Source organism: Tauraco erythrolophus, chromosome 24 (genome assembly GCF_009769465.1).
Source record: "Tauraco erythrolophus isolate bTauEry1 chromosome 24, bTauEry1.pri, whole genome shotgun sequence".
In the NCBI taxonomy this organism is placed as follows: domain Eukaryota; kingdom Metazoa; phylum Chordata; class Aves; order Musophagiformes; family Musophagidae; genus Tauraco; species Tauraco erythrolophus.
The window spans coordinates 4,747,198-4,764,950 of NC_141488.1; the positions used below are offsets into that span (position 1 = coordinate 4,747,198).

The following is a 17,753-nucleotide window of genomic DNA, read 5'->3' on the forward strand; positions in this document are numbered from 1 at the left end:
AGGGGGGTGGAGGAAGCCGGGGCGCGCTCGGCCCGGGGCGGCGGCGAGAAGCGGGGGATGGAGGGGGGGGGGGGGTGAGGGGAGGGAAGGAAGGGAGCGGAGCGGCTGGCGGCGCGGCGCGGGCGGCGCGGCCGGGCTGCCTCCCGGCTGGCTCCGCTGGCTCCCGACCCCACTAATTCGAATCGGGTGTTTATAAAGTTTTATATAGAGCCGGACGCGGCCCAACCGGTTCCAGCCGGATCCCCACCGCCCCGCCCGCCCATTGGCCCGCCAGGGTCACGTGGGGCGGGGGCCAGGCGGGGAAGGCAGAGACGCGCTGAGGAGGCGGCGCGCGCGCAACTGGGCCGCGCGCCCCCCGCCTCCCCGCCGCCTTCCCGCGCGCGCCGTCGCGCGCCTGCCCGCCGAGCTCCGCGGGCGGGAAACACCCGGGAGCGCGGGGGGGAAGTCCCCCCCCCCCCCCCCCCCCCCAAAAAAAAGGGGGAAAAGGAGAAAAAAAAGCAGGAACGCAGAAGGCAGCAGGGCCCTGCGCGGGCGCGGGGGAGCGCGGGAAAGGGGGGGCACCGCTGCGCGGGGAGCGCCGGGCCCGCCCGCGCGGGGTTGCGCGGAGCCGCGCGCAGGTGCGCGGAGCTGTTCGTTCAGCACCTCCGCGCCCCGCCGAGCGCGGCACCCCCCGCCCCGCCATCCCCCCCCCGAGCCCCCGGAGGGCGGCGCGGGGAGCCGGAGGGGCGCTCCCGGAGGCACCGCAGGGCGGGGGAGGCAAGGTTGGCGCTTTTACCTGGAAAAAAAATAAAATAAAAGGGAGATGGGGAGAGGTATAAGCAAAGAGAGGTAAGGGGAGGGCGAGACAGTGCTAAAAATAAAAGAGAAAAATAAAAACGCATGAAAATTTACGCTGAACCAATTCGCACCAGTTCCCGCTTCTTGCCCCCTTCCAAAGGGGCCATTCCTCCCCCCTGGATGCAGGCACAGCCCGTTTGCTGCAAGTCCCATTCCAAGATACACACTTCATTGTGCCCCGAGCTTTTAACCTTCTAATGAACCTCGTCCAGAAAAACAGCCCAAGGAGCAGGCTTCCCCGTTCCCTCCCCAGGTGATCTTTCAGGCTTTTCCAAACCTCAAATGGCAGAAGAGCACATTTTTCCCAGTTGTGCTTATTTTTCACATCTTCGCCATATAAACATAAAATAGGGAAGCAGAACTGTCACTTTACTGCAAAGATGCACTCCTCAAACTCAGGGTTTGCCCGCATAACTTACACTCACCCTCTAATGAACCAGGGCTTACGTGGAAAGTTGGTATTTTACTAGAATAACGGTGGAATAAAGAAACTGTCAGGTAACATAAATCTTTTTCCACTGCTTTCCTCCCCTACTACAGCGATGGCTTTTATAAAAGGGATTAAAACTTTCCCTACAAGCCTTTTGTAAACCAGATCCTTCAATTACCACACCTACTACTTTGTGGAAAACCACCGCTGTAGCTTTGGTCACCTGTATCGTCATAACACAACTGAAAAGCGTAATTTTTTTTTAAGGCAAAAATACATTCTCAGGTAGAAGACAGTCTCCCCATCAGCCTGGCAAAGCAGACTGGAGAGTGCTCCATCTCACGGACAGTAAACTATTTCCACAGACAGCTTCCTGAAACGTGAAGACAGAGAAAACAAAATACAGCAGGAGGAGTTTAAATCAGCAGCTCCCATCGTCTTGGCACACTTTTATCCAAGCTACTGTCTGCTACTTACATGAGAGGAGGTCTGTGCATGGAGCTTCCTTCAGCCAGCCTGGGGCTACCAGCAAACGGCTCACACTAGACTGTAAAAAGAACACGGCCTTCAAATGGTTTCCAGTCCTACAGGAATCAGCTGAGGAGTCTATCGTAGGTTAAACAACGTTACATTAGACCTGGATGCCAACTTCATTACATCTTACGTACTTTTAAACGTTCCGCTTATTTTTAAAAGAAGTTTGGTACGAATATGCTTTATTCACAATTCGACAATGTAGTCATCCTCTTCACAATCACATTCAAAGCGCTGACTTTGCAGCACTTACAAGTCTTTTGGGTCTGCGTTTTCTAGGTTTCACCTGGAGGTAAAAAGGAACGCTGTAAATCCAGCAAGAGCTGGTACTGCTGCACCTGCTTGTGCATCAGAGACAAAAAAAATCAAGATGTTTTCTGTTATTTTGACCACAGGACGGAAACCAGGAGAAATCAGAGACGGAAATAATCTTGGAAATTAGCTAGTCCATCTCCCTGCCGATGGAAAATTGAGAACAAACAACACTCCACAGCTGCTTCGGCCACTCCCATTAAAATCAGCTAAATAGCCCTTCTAAACCATTTTGGCTGGGGTCAGAGGTTGGTTTTGGCCAACTGTGTTCCTGAACTAAGCCCACCCTCACTCCCTGGAAACGGGCTGTTAAGTCCTAGCTCCAGGGAGGTCTCAGAGGGATTTGGCATATTGTATCCATCACCTGGGTTTAGCTAACTTCTTCCCCTTTTTAAGCCACAAAGTTAATTCCCAACCAAACCAATCCCTTTTCCTTACCTGCTCGGAGCCTCTTTCCTAAGCACAGTCAGTCTGTTCCAACACCAGCATCCTCAGCATTTGGTTTTCCCCACATACACTGCTCAGAAGGTATCACAGGTGATACTGGTATCACTGGTGAAGCTTTGCAGTATCTTTTTTTTTTTTTTCCCTCTTTACAGCAAGGTTGACAACACCTCGCTTTAGCTCTTTGTAAGAGCAGATACACCAAAACCAGCACACTAAGGTGGGGGAAACATGAGGTAGGCAGTGGGGAATATCTCTGCCACTGCTTGGCACAGGGCACCCTCCTACACCAAGAATAACCCTCTCCCTACAGAAAGCAAGGCTCCCCTTAAGGGACAGCAGAGGAAATGGCAACAGAAGATTCACTGCCACGAAGCCATGGAAAGAATTCAAGTCCAGAAGACCGAATTGGTTTGCCTGGACCAATTAATGGAGTCAAAACAGAACTGGAGGCTCATTTTAGTTAACTTTTTGTCACTGAAACACCCAGGCCTGTAAAGTACCAAGCAGCAGAGATATCACGGAGTGCACATATTCTCCATCTCGGGGCAGGGAGATGAGACAAGGACGGCATCACCTTCCTCAGCAGCATTCACAGAACTAGAAAGGTTCACAGTACTCTGTCCCAGCCCTCGGACAGGGCCAGTGGGGACGTAAAGTCCTACAGCAGCCCTGCATCCCCGCTGCAGAACCGCACCGAATGAACTCCTCTGGGCAAGCTGTTCCCTCTAACGTGGTTAAAAACTGTCTTCCCAAGAAGAACCCAGCACCTATGTCATGCAGACACCGTACACAATCTTTCAAAGAAGTCCGCTCGCTTGTGCTCTAGTGCCTGTAGAAAGCCCTGGATTCTCTCCTCCCGCATGGCGGTGCATTTCTGCAACAGTGTCCGTCGACGCCGAGAGTCTCCGTGGGATGCAAACCCCTCCTGCTGCAGCTTCTTTGTCACATAAGCCTGATCCCTTTCCATCTGTTGTCGCCTCCTTTCCTCCATGTAGGAGTCTCTGGCCTTCTAGAGTGAAAAGCAGTAGAGCGTTAGCACTTCACCAGGCCTTTCGGCTCACCTGCGGTGCAGATGCAAGGCAGCACAGGTTACAGAAGCCTCTGCTTGGCCATCAATCTATAGGTTAAATGAAGGGTGGCTCTGCGTGTGCCTCCTCTGCTTTGAGGCAGCTTGCTTGATTGGTTATAAAAAACGCCCAAAACCAACAGAGATATCCTCCTGGACCTTCTCCCCAAGATACAAGTCTGCTCACAGCATTAACTCCTAGTTAAAATAGGTAAAGGTCATGACAGATTGTGGAAAAGCCTTCAGATATCGCAATCGGAGAGGAACAGCACACACGAGGACTTTCAAACCACAGACAAGCTGTCCTCGCCAGTGTCATGACAGGAACTTTGATCCTCTTCACATGGCAGCTGAGAGGTTTTAGGGGATTCAGAGCAATAATTTACGGGGCAATTCTTCGAGCTGATGATCAGGTATTGAGCTAATTAGCTTCAGTAAAATAGCACAAGAGGGCTCAGCATTCCCAGATGTCTGTGATCTAATAATGTACTTGAGACACAGCAGGATGGGCAGGAGAAAGGTAAAGGCAGTAGCTACCCTTGCCTACTCTTCAAGTATTTGAAATATTTTTGCAGAACATCACTCCTGGATTTCTTCTTATTGCACATATCCTAGCCTGCAGCCTCCAACAGCAAAGACACATCTGCATGCAGGAATATTGAGCTTTCATTTCTAAAAAGAGTACAACTGGTCACCGTGACATAACCTGACACACACTTCAGGAGTGCTGGCCTTTCAAATGAGCAAGAAGAAATAATTATTATAATGAGAGCCTGACTCACTGTTTAGCACACTTTCCCTGTGCCCAAGTCAGTAGTTATGCTCTGCCACTGTAAATTAGCTTTTGTTGTGCTGGAAATGAGAGTAGAAACATCCCTAGCTACAGAAAACCCCACTGAATTGGTAGCACTCTGCTGCTGTAGCTCTGCTTCTTTGAAATGCAAAGATCATCCGCCTGTTCAGCGTAAGACTTCCGCGCTTGGACAAAGTGAATTTGTGCCTGTTCACTACAGGCTAACTGGAAAATTAAGATGGCCATTAAATGCGATGCTGCTGGAGCTGATGGAAGGATATCTTTTGTCAAATGCCTCCAAATCAAGTTTTTTTCTGTACCTTGTCAAACCTTCCATCCAGCTGCCTATCCACACCGTAACTGCCTCCAGCATCCTGAGCACTCTCCCAGACACAGCCGCTGTCATAGATTCTGGCTTCTCAGCAAGTCAACACCCTAACCTCACCACCCTCACTCACAAGCAACCCTTCCACCAAGGTAATTTGTTTCAAGAACTCTAGATACTCTTGGCTTTCAAGATCACCTATTTCAAATTAAAAAAAAAAAACCCACCCCAAAACCCAGTTCCTAAATCTCAGCAATTCCTTTGAGTGAAAAGTCCTTCCCTCTGCATAACTAGGCTGCATCACTTGAAAAAAAGGCAGCCTTATATACTGCAAAGTGGGTCTTAGAGCAAGAAAACTGTCCAAAGAGCAAATCTGGACAATAAAAACCCTTGATAATAGCACAGCATGAACACATAGACCCACAAACGAGAACTAAGAAAAGATGAGATTAGCTAGGAACAGAAGAAGCATTTGTTACCCATCAGAAATTAGCACTAGGAGCAAAGTCAGAACAGTGACCTCACTGTTCAATACTGTTCAAGACAGAGGCAAAGCTAATGTCAGTGACAAACACTACTGCCTTTTTCGCTCTCCTCTCAGTGCAGAAGGTGAATTGCCATTAGTTGTATTAATATAATGAATTGCTGGTAGGAAAAGGGCAGAGTTGAGGCAGAAAAAGGAAAAAAAAGAGGTTAAAGACGTGGAGAATTTGGATGCTTCCAGACTGGACCTGATTAAATTCACCCATAATTATGATCATCTACAATCTCTTTGACAACTCTCAAAGGTTAGCAAGGCCTCCGAAGGTAGAAAAGGGCAATATAATGCTTGTCTTTACAAACAGAGGACCCAAATAATTAGACACACTCAGCAAGCAGATATGGTGGAGGTAAGTCACCACAGTGAGTTCCTCTTCCTGCCAGTTAGGGCTGCCTTTGTGCTACAAGCTGCTCCCCCCCCAGATTTCCCTTTTGAGAGCTCCAGCTCCCAAACTTGTTTTGCTTAAAAATAGTCAGATTACTAAGTCACTACTAAATCAGCCAGATTTCTCTGAAGCAAGTCAGGGAAAGCTCATAATAACAGATCTAAGAGAGGAGGAACAATGACAACAGGAACACTCTCTTCAGTAGACACATCTGGACCTACAAGAGGACACTTGTTCAGTGGCTCTCAGCCCAGGTAGCCTCACTTCAGCTCCCAGAAAGGAAACTCTAAACCCCCTTGTTACAACCCTAAAAACAACAGCGGAGTTAGAGGAAGAGCATGCAAATTCTCCCTGCTCATTCCAGAGTGAACTCCGCAGTCTTTGCTTAAATCACTGACGAAGTGGTTTGAGTTAAACTGACTGATTTTGCTCCGTAGCAAATGAGGAGTGCTTATTCCATCCTGTCGGCTGAGGAGTGGGGACGGATACTTCCAGCTGGTGGAATGAGCAGTAGAGACCGTGCTGATGTGAGATTCTTTAGGTATTCCCGAAAGGAGAGGAGCCTGGCCACCAGCTAAGATGTTGAAGAAGCCACATAGGTACAGCAGGAGCAACACATCTGGCATTAGCTGCTACTGAAACAAGATCTTAACTGCATTAAACAAACAATTTCTGTTCCCACTTTGCACACTCTCACCTGGCCTCCAGCACGCTGCTGTGCAGAGTTTTCCATCTCCCCAGGGCTCCCTTACCTGTAAGGCATTGTAGTTCATCTGGAACCGAAGGATAGCCTCGCACAAGTTCCAAAAGGAATATTCTGGCCACAAGACTGACTGAAACACCAGGCACGAATGGGACGTCTGCAGAAAGCAAGATCACCAAGAATTTAAAGCATCTAGAGAGGGAAAAGTAATCAAGATGCAGCTCTATTGGTCAAACTATGCCAGTCTCCCCACAAAGGTTTTACCTAGGTCTGTTATCAGATTCTACTTAAAATTAAATAAATACCAGCCAGGAGAGTTTGAAATTGCACAAGGTAGAGTCTTTCTAATTAGTTTTTAACGCTGGGACATGAGTAATCCATTCCTGTAAAGATACCAGCAGAATTTTTTCTAATGCTATGTTGGTCTTCATAGAGGTGAAGATGCTGAAGCATCACAGACGTATAATAAAACTAAAATAGCAACACTGGACTACCGAAGGCTGAGTTAAGGGAATAACAGATGCACTGAGGATCAGGACGTGAATTTAAGCCACTCATCAAATGACACCTCGTGATATTCCTTGCTGCCCACTCATGGCATGTAAAGTGCTTAATGAATCTAAGAGTTGTGGTGCACTGAAGACATCCTACAGCTGAAAGATGCAAGATTTCAAGTTAAAACCTATTTGTGCCATCGAGTCCCTTGAAGTTTCAGTAAATGTGTTCCTATAACCACTACTACGGAATCTAATGCTGAAAAGGACTCTGTATTACTCAAAGTTGTAACGATACAGAAAATCTTAGTGTCAATTCTACACAAAAACCATTATGAGGACACGTTCTTTGATGCCAGAGAATCATCCTGAATAGAATCACAGAATCATGGAATGGTTTGGGTTGGAAGGGACCTCAAAGGCCGTCTAGTTTCAACCCCCACACCATGGGCAGGGACACCCTCCACTCCACCAGGTTGCCCAAAGCCTCATCCAACCTGGCCTTGAACACTTCCACGGATGGGGCATCTACAAGTTCTCTGGGCAACTTGTCCCAGTGCCTCACCACCCTCAGAGTGAAAAATTTCTTCCTTATATCCAATCTAAATCTCCCCTCTTTCAGTTTAAAGCCATTGCCCCTTGTCCAAAGTCCCTCTCCAGCTTTCCTGTAGGCCCCCTGTAAGTACTGGAAGGCTGCTATAAGATCACCCCGGAATAGCAAAATGCCCTCCTACTTTGGGGCTGTCAGGACACACAGGATTGCTAGTGAAGGGAAACCTGGCATGTGAGCTGGCCGAGTGGGAGCACAACACGTCTGCTGTAATTCACGGCACGGGAGAGGGGCACCGCGCCAGCCAGGCTCACGGAGCACTGACTCCCTTGGTAACACTTCAGCAGTTACAGCCTCAGTCTCTGAGGAACCTCTGCCAGCACTACCACTGAGAGAAGAAAGCAAAACATCAGTTCAGAGCACTGACACCCATCCAGTGTACAGGTGTGCCCAAAAAGAGAGGGAGGAGAGGGAGATCCCTGGGGAGGCAACCGCAACTCAGGCCAGACAACTTCTGTGAACTTGCTAATAAGTTGGAAAAGGAACATTTGATGTGGTTGCTTAAAGGCAGTTGGGTTTTGGCTCTGAGTTGTTCATGTAAAACAAAATGTTAGCTTTAAGTAAAGCAGCTTGACTCAAACGTTCTCCTGCAAAGTCTGGGTTACAAACAAGTCAATATTGCCCAGCACAGGAGAAAGAGAAATGGAAGCGGCTTTGGATACTGTCACTGCAAATACACAAACTTTAAACGTGTTAAGAACTTGCTGTGTTCTAGCTTAGCAGCCCAGTCCTGCTGATCTGACTCTGCCACCCCCAGAACCTGTCTTGTAGGGTCCTGTCTTACTGTCAAAGTCAAAGGCACTTCTGAAACTGTGACGAGTCAGGCATGCACATCACACATGTTGTAGGGTTACACCTCCGATACCTACAGCTGACAGATGACAAACACCACTCCCAGGAATCTAGAAATCCTTCCTGGGATTTCCTCACCCCAGGAAATATATTGCCAGGTTAAATGAATCAAAGCCAGGAATTCATCATAAAATGAGGAATTACCTAAATGTGAGAAGCGGAGCAAAAGGATGAGCAATTAATTATTTCCTTGACTGCTGTCAGCTAGACTCATTTGTGATTTCTTATTAAGTGTTTTCAGGATGATACAATTTCAGATTTGTGCTGCAAGGTATTTTAGGCAATCACAGAACTGTGAGAAACAGATTCCTCAGAGGTGCCCCAGCACTCAGTCCATCCAAGAAGTTACCTAACCCCTGGCAGAGAGAGCTTAAGAACCCTCATGCCAGCTCATGCCCGGAGTCAGTAGAACATGGATGCAAAAATGGAATATTTCAAGGAGAAAAACAAAGACTTTACCTGCCAGAGCAAGAAATCACTCAATCGAACCTCTCCAGAGGTTCGGATCAGGAGGTCTGGGTCAGGGGAGTTGCTGGTGTACAGACACTTATCAAGCAACGATTCAGACACATCACTAAGAGAGACAGATGCATCTTATTAAGATCATTCTGACCCAACAGAGGTGGCATTACTAAATCAAAATTACTGAAGGGTTTTGTGTTTTTTTTTTTAAAAAAAAACAAGACTGCAGATTAAAACTGGGTGGTAGAGCTGTACCACAGCCAGTCGTCTTGTTTCTGATGGATGCTGTTGTCAGGCTATTTTAAATGCTCTTTCAGCCCCAGAGCATTCCCCCCCATGCTCTTTGAAACATAATACAGTGGTGGAACCAGGCTGTGAGGACTTCCATCTGGAGCAGAGAGCAGAGTGCTAACTGCCCCATCTCCTCCAGGGTGGAGGAACAGTTCAGTATTCATGATTCATCTGTTGTTTGACCTCATCGCTAAGACTGCCAGCCAAGCAGCCAATTGTTGTGGCATAAAAACTGCCTTCACGTTTAAACTAACTTAAGACACAGACCTAATTTCTCTTCTGTCTTGATTGTGTATCTATCACCACGGTAACCGAAATAATAAAAACCAAACATTGCATCGTAACTTTAAGTCATTTGTTCCAGTCCTACTGGTTTAATGAGATCTATTTAAAAGCCACTTGGTTTCTGGGAAGTTATTAGTAAAGCGTAGGAGGTAAGACAGGCACAGTCTTCATCTACGAAGCCTCATACAGAAAGACAAGAGTTACCTGGGTTCGAGCAGTCCTTGTTCCACCCCCCATGCCATCTCCCTGACAGCATTGCTGATTTCATGTCTCGATGTGTACGCAAAGCAGACATTTAGAAAGCATCTGAAAGAGGAGAAATATGTTAAAGACTAACCTAAGGAAGGTCCGGTGATGACAGAGAGAACATCATCTACAACAGTTATGTGTGTTTGTAGGACAAACTGGAAAAAAAAGGCGTATCATGTCTGCCAAGTCTCAGCCTTCAGGTAGAAGAGGAAGGTGTGAGGTATCAGCTACTTTAAACCATGTGTTACTCACTTGTTGTAGTTCCTAGTGGCCAGCACAGCTTGGGCAATCAGCTCCTGAATATCCAAGGGCAGAAGCGGCAGGTCCCCAAGGACACGGATACACACGCCATGCTTCTTCAAGTTCTCCCTGCACCCAACAACGAGAGTGAGACTACAGAAAACAGATCGGTCCCTGCTGCGCGAGCACCATCTTTGCCTTGCACAACATCCACCGAATGAAACAGCAGGCACATAGCAGGCACAGCATCAGCAAAACTAAGAACTAGAAAAAGGCAAAATGACCAAACGTTTTTCAGGTGTTGACATCTGGCTTAGAGTTGATCATTCCACGTCATTCCATAAAGGGAAACTGAGAATTGCCCAGAGAAGTTGTGGATGCCTCATCCCGGGAAGTGTTCAAGGCCAGGCTGGATGAGGCTTTGGGCAACCTGGTGGAGTGGAGGGTGTCCCTGCCCATGGCAGGGGGGTTGGAGCTGGATGATCTTTGAGGTCCCTTCCAACCCAAACCACTCTAGGATTCTATGACCATTCCCCATACAAGTTCTAGAGGTACAGACATAACCAGAGGACTAGAAAACGATCAAAGGTCCAGCATTCCTACCTGAAATTATAGAAATCCATATGGAAAGCTTAGAATACAACCATAGACTCTGGCCACCTATAACTAATCAAAAATTAAGATGACTAATGGTCACCCACAGGGTAGCACAACTCTGCATAACACAGATTTCTAGCTGGAGATGGAGAACAGCTTCCTTCATTTATCCATTTTCACAACTTCCAACATCCCTGTAACACCTCTTAATGGTGTTCTGCTTTAGTTGCACCCTGTGGGATATGGACATGAGAGGATTCTTACTGTTCTCCCAGTAGGCGGCTGAACTTCTGTCTTGCCAGATCCATTAGTCCATCCACCTCCTCCTTGGAGCGTTTGAAGTTCTCAATGCTAAAGGCATAAACAGTGACCTCCTGAATGCCCAGATTCAAGCACCACCGTAGTGTCTGCAAGAAGATAAAATATAATGGAAAAAAAAGGTCAGATCAGCAGATCCAGACAAGTCAGCAAGATCCAGCTTCTCCACTGCTAGAACATTCCTGTTGTTTCCCACTATGCCAAGACTGACTCAAAAGAAACAACCATCAAGAGCTGACAACAAAACCCACTTGATGAGAATTTCAGATTCATCTTAAAGACCAGGAAGGAAATATCACTGTCTAAGGATGTGAATCCACAAGAGACATGGGACTAATCCAGCCAGGGAAGGCACTTCTTGTAGATAACATTATAAATTATACAATACTGCACTTTTCAAGACCTTTTCAAAGAAATTCAACCTGCTTCACAGAACTAAAAGCTTCCAGATCTGCAAGGCAGATATTTTAATCGAGTGTAAAACAGAGAGAGGGGGGGAAAACAGCTGATTGGAATGACTCTGCAAGATAACAGGGAAAGAGAGAGAGAAGCTGAGGTTGGGAACCCTGATGACTAACATCAGCTCAAAGCACAGGCCTGACCCCAGTGGAGAAAAGGAACACAATACACCAGCCAAGCAGCAAACACAGTCAGCTGGTGGACATGGCTCACACTTTCAGCACACAATTTCAAGGCAGCAAACATCCTTCCCACCTGTGCCAGCTTATCAAAGCCTTGCGAATGCCCCTGCTGCCTCTCCACGTGACACTTTTGGGCATAACGGCGGTTGCCATCCATGATGAAGGCGACATGCTTGGGCATTGGACCTGCCTAGAGAACAAGGAGAAACAAAACAGACCAGAGAGGCAACAGCCAGGCTGGCATCTTGCATCGCAGAGAGTTTACTCCCACCCATCCCGGCAGCACTGTCTCTTTGCAGGAGTGCAGCACAGATCTCCCGCTTCAAGGATGGAGCTGGAAGAAGCAAGATGCTAATTCCTTCTTTGCCAACCCAAATTTAGGCTCCCTAATAAAGCACGTCAGTATTGACAATTGCCTAAACTGAAAAGCAGCTTTGCCCTCCCCGCTTCTGTTGTGTGGCAGAGAACTGCAGTACTTAGGAGAGTTTTACGCTGCTGTAATTTTAAGTATTTTTATTTCAGAGTTCAAGGGCATTTTTACAGACATAATTAACTTAAAAAAAGCAAAAAAAAGTCATGAGACTTCCTCACTTAAAAGGAGTATTCCTTTCCACTGACCTCATCAGGTCTGCACAGATCCTTTTGCGAGAAGGACAGCATCACCAGTCTCAAGACTCGGCTGAGCAAGGACAGAATTTTCCTGGAACTGGTGGGTGATTATTCCCATCAAGAGAAACTCAGTTTCATTTCTTAGACTCGTAATCCGACCACCTTGCTTCTCTCCCTCCTTCCCATGCCCTGCCTTCATCAGCAAGGGCACAAAACACGGCAGCCCGGAGTGTAAACTCATTACTGGCAAGCGCTGCCTGCAGCCCTGCTCATTTGCAAGACGAAGCTTAAGGAATTTTCCATCCTCAAACATCGTTTAGGGATGTGCATCCAGTGCCAGCATTACCACGCACCTGTGCGAGCACCACCATCGTTCTAGAGCGGCACAGTCGCAGAGACAGTCCCACTCGGAGCTCACCAACTCTCTACCACAGGTAACCAAATTCAGTCCTCACCTTGATGATGTTGGCACAGAATCTCTCGATGATGGTCAGCTCACCTTCTCGGATCCACGACATGTCTCACCAAGAGCTCCTCTTCTTTCCCAAAGGAACGATGAAAACAAAGGCGTTAGACGTACAAAAGATTCTGTTTGAGCCCCAAGCAATACTACAAACAATCACCTTGGAAAAATAAGCTTTGACTCGCTGATCTGGAGCCTTTTATCATCTGTACAAGTACCTCGACAGGCAGATGTTGGGGGAGCTCAGAAATGAGCTCTGGATTTTTCCAGCTGGAATTCAAGAGTGGATTCTGCACTAGCTGGTAGCAAGAAAAAAAAAAACATTCCTGCATCTTCCAGCCGAACCAGTACAGATCCTCAATTTGGGCCACCACCAGGCGAGTCACAGGGGGGCAGCAGCGCAAACTGACCTTCAGTGCTTTTGTGCTGGTGTTGTTGGAGACCCTTCAAATGAAGTAACCACCTGCATCGCCAGCTACCCTGCACTTCTGCCACCACTGGTATTTCTTTTCCTTCACAAGTAGGAAACTTTACCCTCTGGAGCTGTAAAAGCACTGGGTTTTTTACCACTTTCCCTGCACACTAAATTCCACATTAATCTTCAAATCTCTCCGCCGGGAACCCTGAGTGCCATGGGCAAAGAGGTGCGGAGAGAGCGCTGTGGGGGCGACAGTCCGGATCCGACCACCCGGTGCCCATCTAGGGACCGAAGTGGATTCTAATTACACCGATTGCCTTCATTTTCCATACGGCCCTCTCCGCCTCTTCCCTCAGGAAGGGCGTGCAGCCACAAAACGTTAAGGCAAGGACCTGCCGAGCCCTGAGGGGTCACTGAAGCTCCAACGCTCCCTCGAGCAGCTCCGGGTGAAAACACATCCTCTTCCCACGCCATCCTCGGCCGTTAACAGCCCTTCATCTCTCACACGCCATTTTACGCGGCCACCTCACAAAAACGCACCTCACCAAGACGCCTCTCGTCTCGAGCGCAGGGACGGAGCACCGGAAAGGCCGCGGCCCGCTCGCGCCCCGCCGGCCGCTTTCCGCCCCCCCACCTCGGCCGCTCCCTCCGGGAAACGGCTCTCCCCACCGCCAGCGGAACCGGGGCAGGGGGAGAAGGACTCCCGGACCGCCCCCCACCGGGTGAGACGGGCCCCGGGCAGCCTCTCCGCAGCCCTCCCCGCCGGGCACGGGGCAGGCAGGGAGCGGCCGCCGCGTCTCGCCGCTCACGGCGGGGACGGAGCGTCCCTCGGGCCTCCCCCGGCTCCGCACCGGGAGAGACGCGGTAGAAGGGAGACCCCCACCCCGAGCAGCCGCCCCGCCGCCGCCCGCCCGTTACCTCGCCCGGCGGCGCCGCCTCAGCCCCCCCGCAGCGTGACGTGCCCTTCCGCCTGCGTCACACGCCCGCGCCCAGGGCGGGAGGCGCGCGCAGGCGCCGGCGCCGAGGGGCGGGGGCGGGACGCGGGGCTCGTGCGCATGCGCGGGGGCGCTGGGAGGCGGTGGCGGGGGGGGCGGGCGGTTATGGGGGGCTGTGGGCTGGCAGGGCCGGGGGTTATGGGGGGCTGTGGGCTGACAGGGCCTGGGCAGTTATGGGGGGCTGGGGGCTGGCAGGCCCTGGTGGTTGTAGGGGGCTGGGGGCTGATGGCAGAGCTGGGGCGGTTATGGGGGTGCTGCGCGCTGGCAGGGCCATGCCAGAACTGGGGTGCCCTGGTGCAGCGGGTCCCTGCGAGCTGGCAGCGGGACTGGGTTGGTTGTGGGGGGCTGTGAGGACAGGCAGGGTATGGGGAGAGATGGCCGCAGGCTGGTGGTGAGGCCAGCGGGGTGGTGGGGAGCTGGAAGCTGGTGGCACGGCCAGGGTTGTTGTCGGCTGCGAGTAGAGGCAGCTGTGGGGTACCCCAGATCCCAGCACACCCTCCCCCTCTGCCCAGGCAGAACCCATTTTTGGGAGAGGGAAAAAAAGTAACTGCACGCAGAACATCACCAGCAGCCATTGCCCATGGTCTTTATTTATTTTTTTTCCCAGAAAAGAAAAAAAAAAACACACAACACATTTTACATAATTGGTACAAAAAATTTAAAAAACAAAAATGAAAGGAGAGGGAAAAACCTGCAGCAACAGGAACTGGGGATCTCACTGCAGGGACTCCAGCAGGAAATCTCTTTGGAAAGCGCAGCTTGAGGTAACCCCTGAGCCACACGCAGCCACCCCGGTTCTTCCCTTCCCTCCCACCCACTTGATAAAAAATTCACGAGTTTGACACAAACAAGCTTTGGTTGCTAGCAGTAAACATGGATTACATTCTTCCGTCTCCTCACAGACACTCTTGCACAAGACTCAAGGCTTTGGCAGCAGGGGAGACGCCCTCGCGTGAGGGACAGCTTTTCCTCTACATTCCAACGCTCCCGTGTTCCAGCAGGACCCTGAGTGTGCAGCCTCACCCGCCCGGAATGCATAGTGCCCAGCGCCCATGAGCCGAGCACCGGCAGCGGGGCGACGAGGCAGCAATTCACGTAATTATTGTCAAGCTACGGGAAGACCCACAATGGCAAACGTGAGAAGATGCAAATTGATCCCATCTTCTCCAACGTGGCTTCCCTTCACAGCTAAAAATCCCTGTTTTTCTTGGATCCCGGTGCCACGCTGGCGCCGGGGGAAACCTGAGTGATTCTCTAAGCCGTGTGCTATTTGCTCTAGCCTAGGACAGGGCTGGTTACAGAGCTCGTATCCCCACGCAGAGTTGCAAGGCAGAGTACACAGAGAAGATCCTGTCTCCCTGCTCTGTAACCTATTAGATGCTTTGGCTATTTTTTTTTTTCCTTTTTAATTTTTTTTATTTTTTCCCTCTTACTTTTGTAAACAATGATCAAGGAGAATACTGAGAGAAAAATGGAAAGATTTACAGAGGTATTTACACACACTAGACATCTAGCAGAAAAAAAATCACCAAACCATTATACTGGGGGCGAGGGGGGGAAAGGTCCTACACGATTCTTCAAGACAGGTACAAGAATTAGGGGGGCAGCAGTTTCCCTGGCACAACCGAGGTGCCAGGGGACGGCCAGCAGCCCCCCCCGCAACGCGGCAGCGGGACCGAGGCCAGGCTTAGAGGCGCAGCCCAGTGCGCTCTATTGCATTTACCCCGTGCAGACAAAAGCCGTTTTCCTGAAGTGGTTTTTGTACAGATCCCGTTGCTAGTCAAGAACTCACAGTCCTTCCCCCCACCCTCCCAAAAAGAGACCACCACCTCACCATAAAAACTACTGGAGCAGGGCAGAGCAAGCAGCTGGGGAGCCGCTCGCCATCCTCCCGGGTGCCCGCGTGCCGCAGGGCAGAGTGAAGCCTCAGAGGGGTCACTGGGCTCCAGCAGCCTCAGCGAGTCCCCCCGGGGTGCCCGTTGGTGAGGATGGAGTAGGTGCTCCCCGTCTGTTCCAGCCCCGCTCTACATCTAAACCTACAGCTACCTAAAAAACAGCAGAAACCGTGCCCGTGTCCTGACACGCCAGCACGGCGAGATGCCCTCCCTGGGAAGGCTCCAGCCAGCCCCCAAGCTGCAAAGCGGAGTGTTAATGCCCCAAAAACTGGAGATCCAGAGTTTCCCCTGGCCGTTGTGAGCCAGCATTTGGGGGGAGCCGGGAAGGGAAAAGAAAGATGGAGCAGTTGCACCTGCCTTAGACTTGGGTCCACCTTGGCACCAAGTCCCTCGTCCCAGGAGGTCATGGGCAGCCAGCCAGCCCTTTGCTCAACGCCGAGTTAGGGCAGGGGATTGAGGAAAACCCTCAGTCTCCCAACAACCTCCCCAGCTGCTGTCAGCTCTTGCCAGATCTCCCTGAATGAGCTGGGACCCCTGTCCTGGCTCTCTGACCCCCAGCCACACGGCACCAGCCTGCTGGGAGCCTGTGCGACGTCCCAAGCCATGGGTGATGACGGAGAAGACTCAAGCATGGGGCAGACTGGAGTGTTCCCATTGAGACGGTGGGGAGGGGATGGGTGAGCGTACACAGGAGAGAGAAATGGAGGACAGTCCTCAAAAGCCACCGGGCTGGGAGAAAATCTGGAGTTGGGGAGCCGACACGGGCTCTAGCAGCTGTTCCCTGCCCCGTGGCACTGCCTGGCCTCTCTGTCCCCACAGCGGGACTACACGGATCTACAGACTCAAATTCCTCCTCAGTCCAGTGGGGAAGGGAAAGAGACTCTATTAAAATACAGTTAAAAAGAAAACAAACCCCAAACATACCAAAAAACCACAACCAAAAAGCTCGACAACACGTCAGTCCACCTAGCGAACATCCAGTGAGGTAGATCTACGCTTCCAATACGAACTTCATCACGTCTTTGTGCTGTTAGAAAAAAAAACCCTCCTCTCTGTCCAGCACTGGGCTACAGAGGCATTTTATCCCTGAGATTGCTCGAATACCTGAGAATAAGTTGCAGGAATTACGTCCTTTCTCTCTCTCTCTTTTTTTTTTTTCCCCTTAAAGATTAAAATATACAAAAATACAAACCCAGAATATTTATATTAAAAAAAAAAAAAAATCAAAAACCAAAATGAAACCAAAAAACAAGCCAAAACAAAGACGACAAACAAACCCAGAGATACGTCATTCACGCACGTCCTAGTGCAGGTTTCACTTGGCGTTGGCTCCGGCACGGACGGGGAGGCTGCCCCGGGAGAAGGGCTGTCCACCGGGGCCAATAAATAACGGCAAGACTCGAGGGGCCGGTGGGGAGGGAGGACAGCAGCCGCTAATGACCTGGGACACCCGTTTCCTCTGTCCCTGGGAAGGCTCAGCCCAGGAGCCATCGGTTTCTGGAGCGTGGGATGGGTAGAAGGAGCAGAGGCTGGTTTTTGTCCTGCGTGGCTTCGATCCAGAGCCCGTGGGAAGACCCAGGCAGTCCAGTGTCTGGGTCGAGCCATGGCTGGATCTGTGTGAGCCCCGGGTGGGCTGGGTACACAGCTTCCGAAGGAAACAGTGCCAGCAACATCCCCGGGAGCCGAGTCTGCCCCATGTCCGGCGCACAAGGCTTAACAAAGAGCATTTCTGCTCTGTGAAGCTCTCCCATTCCCCAGCTCCGCATTTCGGAGGCGGGAAGAAGCCTTAGAGGGGCAGAGCTGGCTGCTTAAAACACCCTGCGTTCTCTGGGCTGGTGCTTGGGAAGGCTTAGGGGGGAAAAAAAAAGTGTTTTTCTTTTGACCTGATCTCCCCCAAGCCCATGAGCAGGCGGTGAGCGTTAGCCCAGCCACGAGAGATGCCCCGATTCCTTCCAGACTGA

At 50.3% G+C, this 17,753-nt stretch overlaps 1 protein-coding gene across 6 annotated transcripts; it reads right to left on the minus strand.

Moving 5' to 3' along the window:
• Positions 1-1,510: 1,510 nt before the first annotated feature.
• Positions 1,511-13,843, minus strand: DHDDS (dehydrodolichyl diphosphate synthase subunit). 6 transcript variants are annotated; one of them, XM_086625978.1, is made up of 10 exons: positions 13,821-13,843; positions 12,477-12,557; positions 11,486-11,602; positions 10,718-10,860; positions 9,869-9,985; positions 9,572-9,673; positions 8,789-8,903; positions 6,423-6,530; positions 1,745-1,814; positions 1,511-1,640 (listed from the first exon to the last, which is right to left on the minus strand). In XM_086625978.1, coding segments are annotated over exons 2-10 (837 nt in total). In that variant the 5' UTR covers positions 12,540-12,557; positions 13,821-13,843; the 3' UTR covers positions 1,511-1,638. The 6 variants fall into 6 exon arrangements, 5 of the variants coding, with proteins under 5 accessions (XP_086482104.1, XP_086482103.1, XP_086482105.1 ...); XR_015222838.1 differs by lacking the exon at positions 1,511-1,640 and adding an exon at positions 1,936-2,087 and having other exon boundaries at positions 1,796-1,814; XM_086625976.1 differs by lacking the exons at positions 1,511-1,640; positions 1,745-1,814 and adding exons at positions 2,052-2,087; positions 3,350-3,569.
• Between the last annotated feature and the right edge of the window lie 3,910 nt (positions 13,844-17,753).

Bases quoted from the DNA above. Each gene is read 5' to 3' on its own strand.
- DHDDS (XM_086625975.1), bottom strand. From the start codon at position 12,539: ATGTCGTGGATCCGAGAAGGTGAGCTGACCATCATCGAGAGATTCTGT. The intron at 11,603-12,476 runs GTGAGGACTGAA...CTTGTTCTCTAG, and splicing joins TCTGTGCCAACATCATCAAG to GCAGGTCCAATGCCCAAGCA. The intron at 6,531-8,788 runs GTAAAGTCTTTG...TGCTTTCTGCAG, and splicing joins GTGATTTCTTGCTCTGGCAG to ACGTCCCATTCGTGCCTGGT.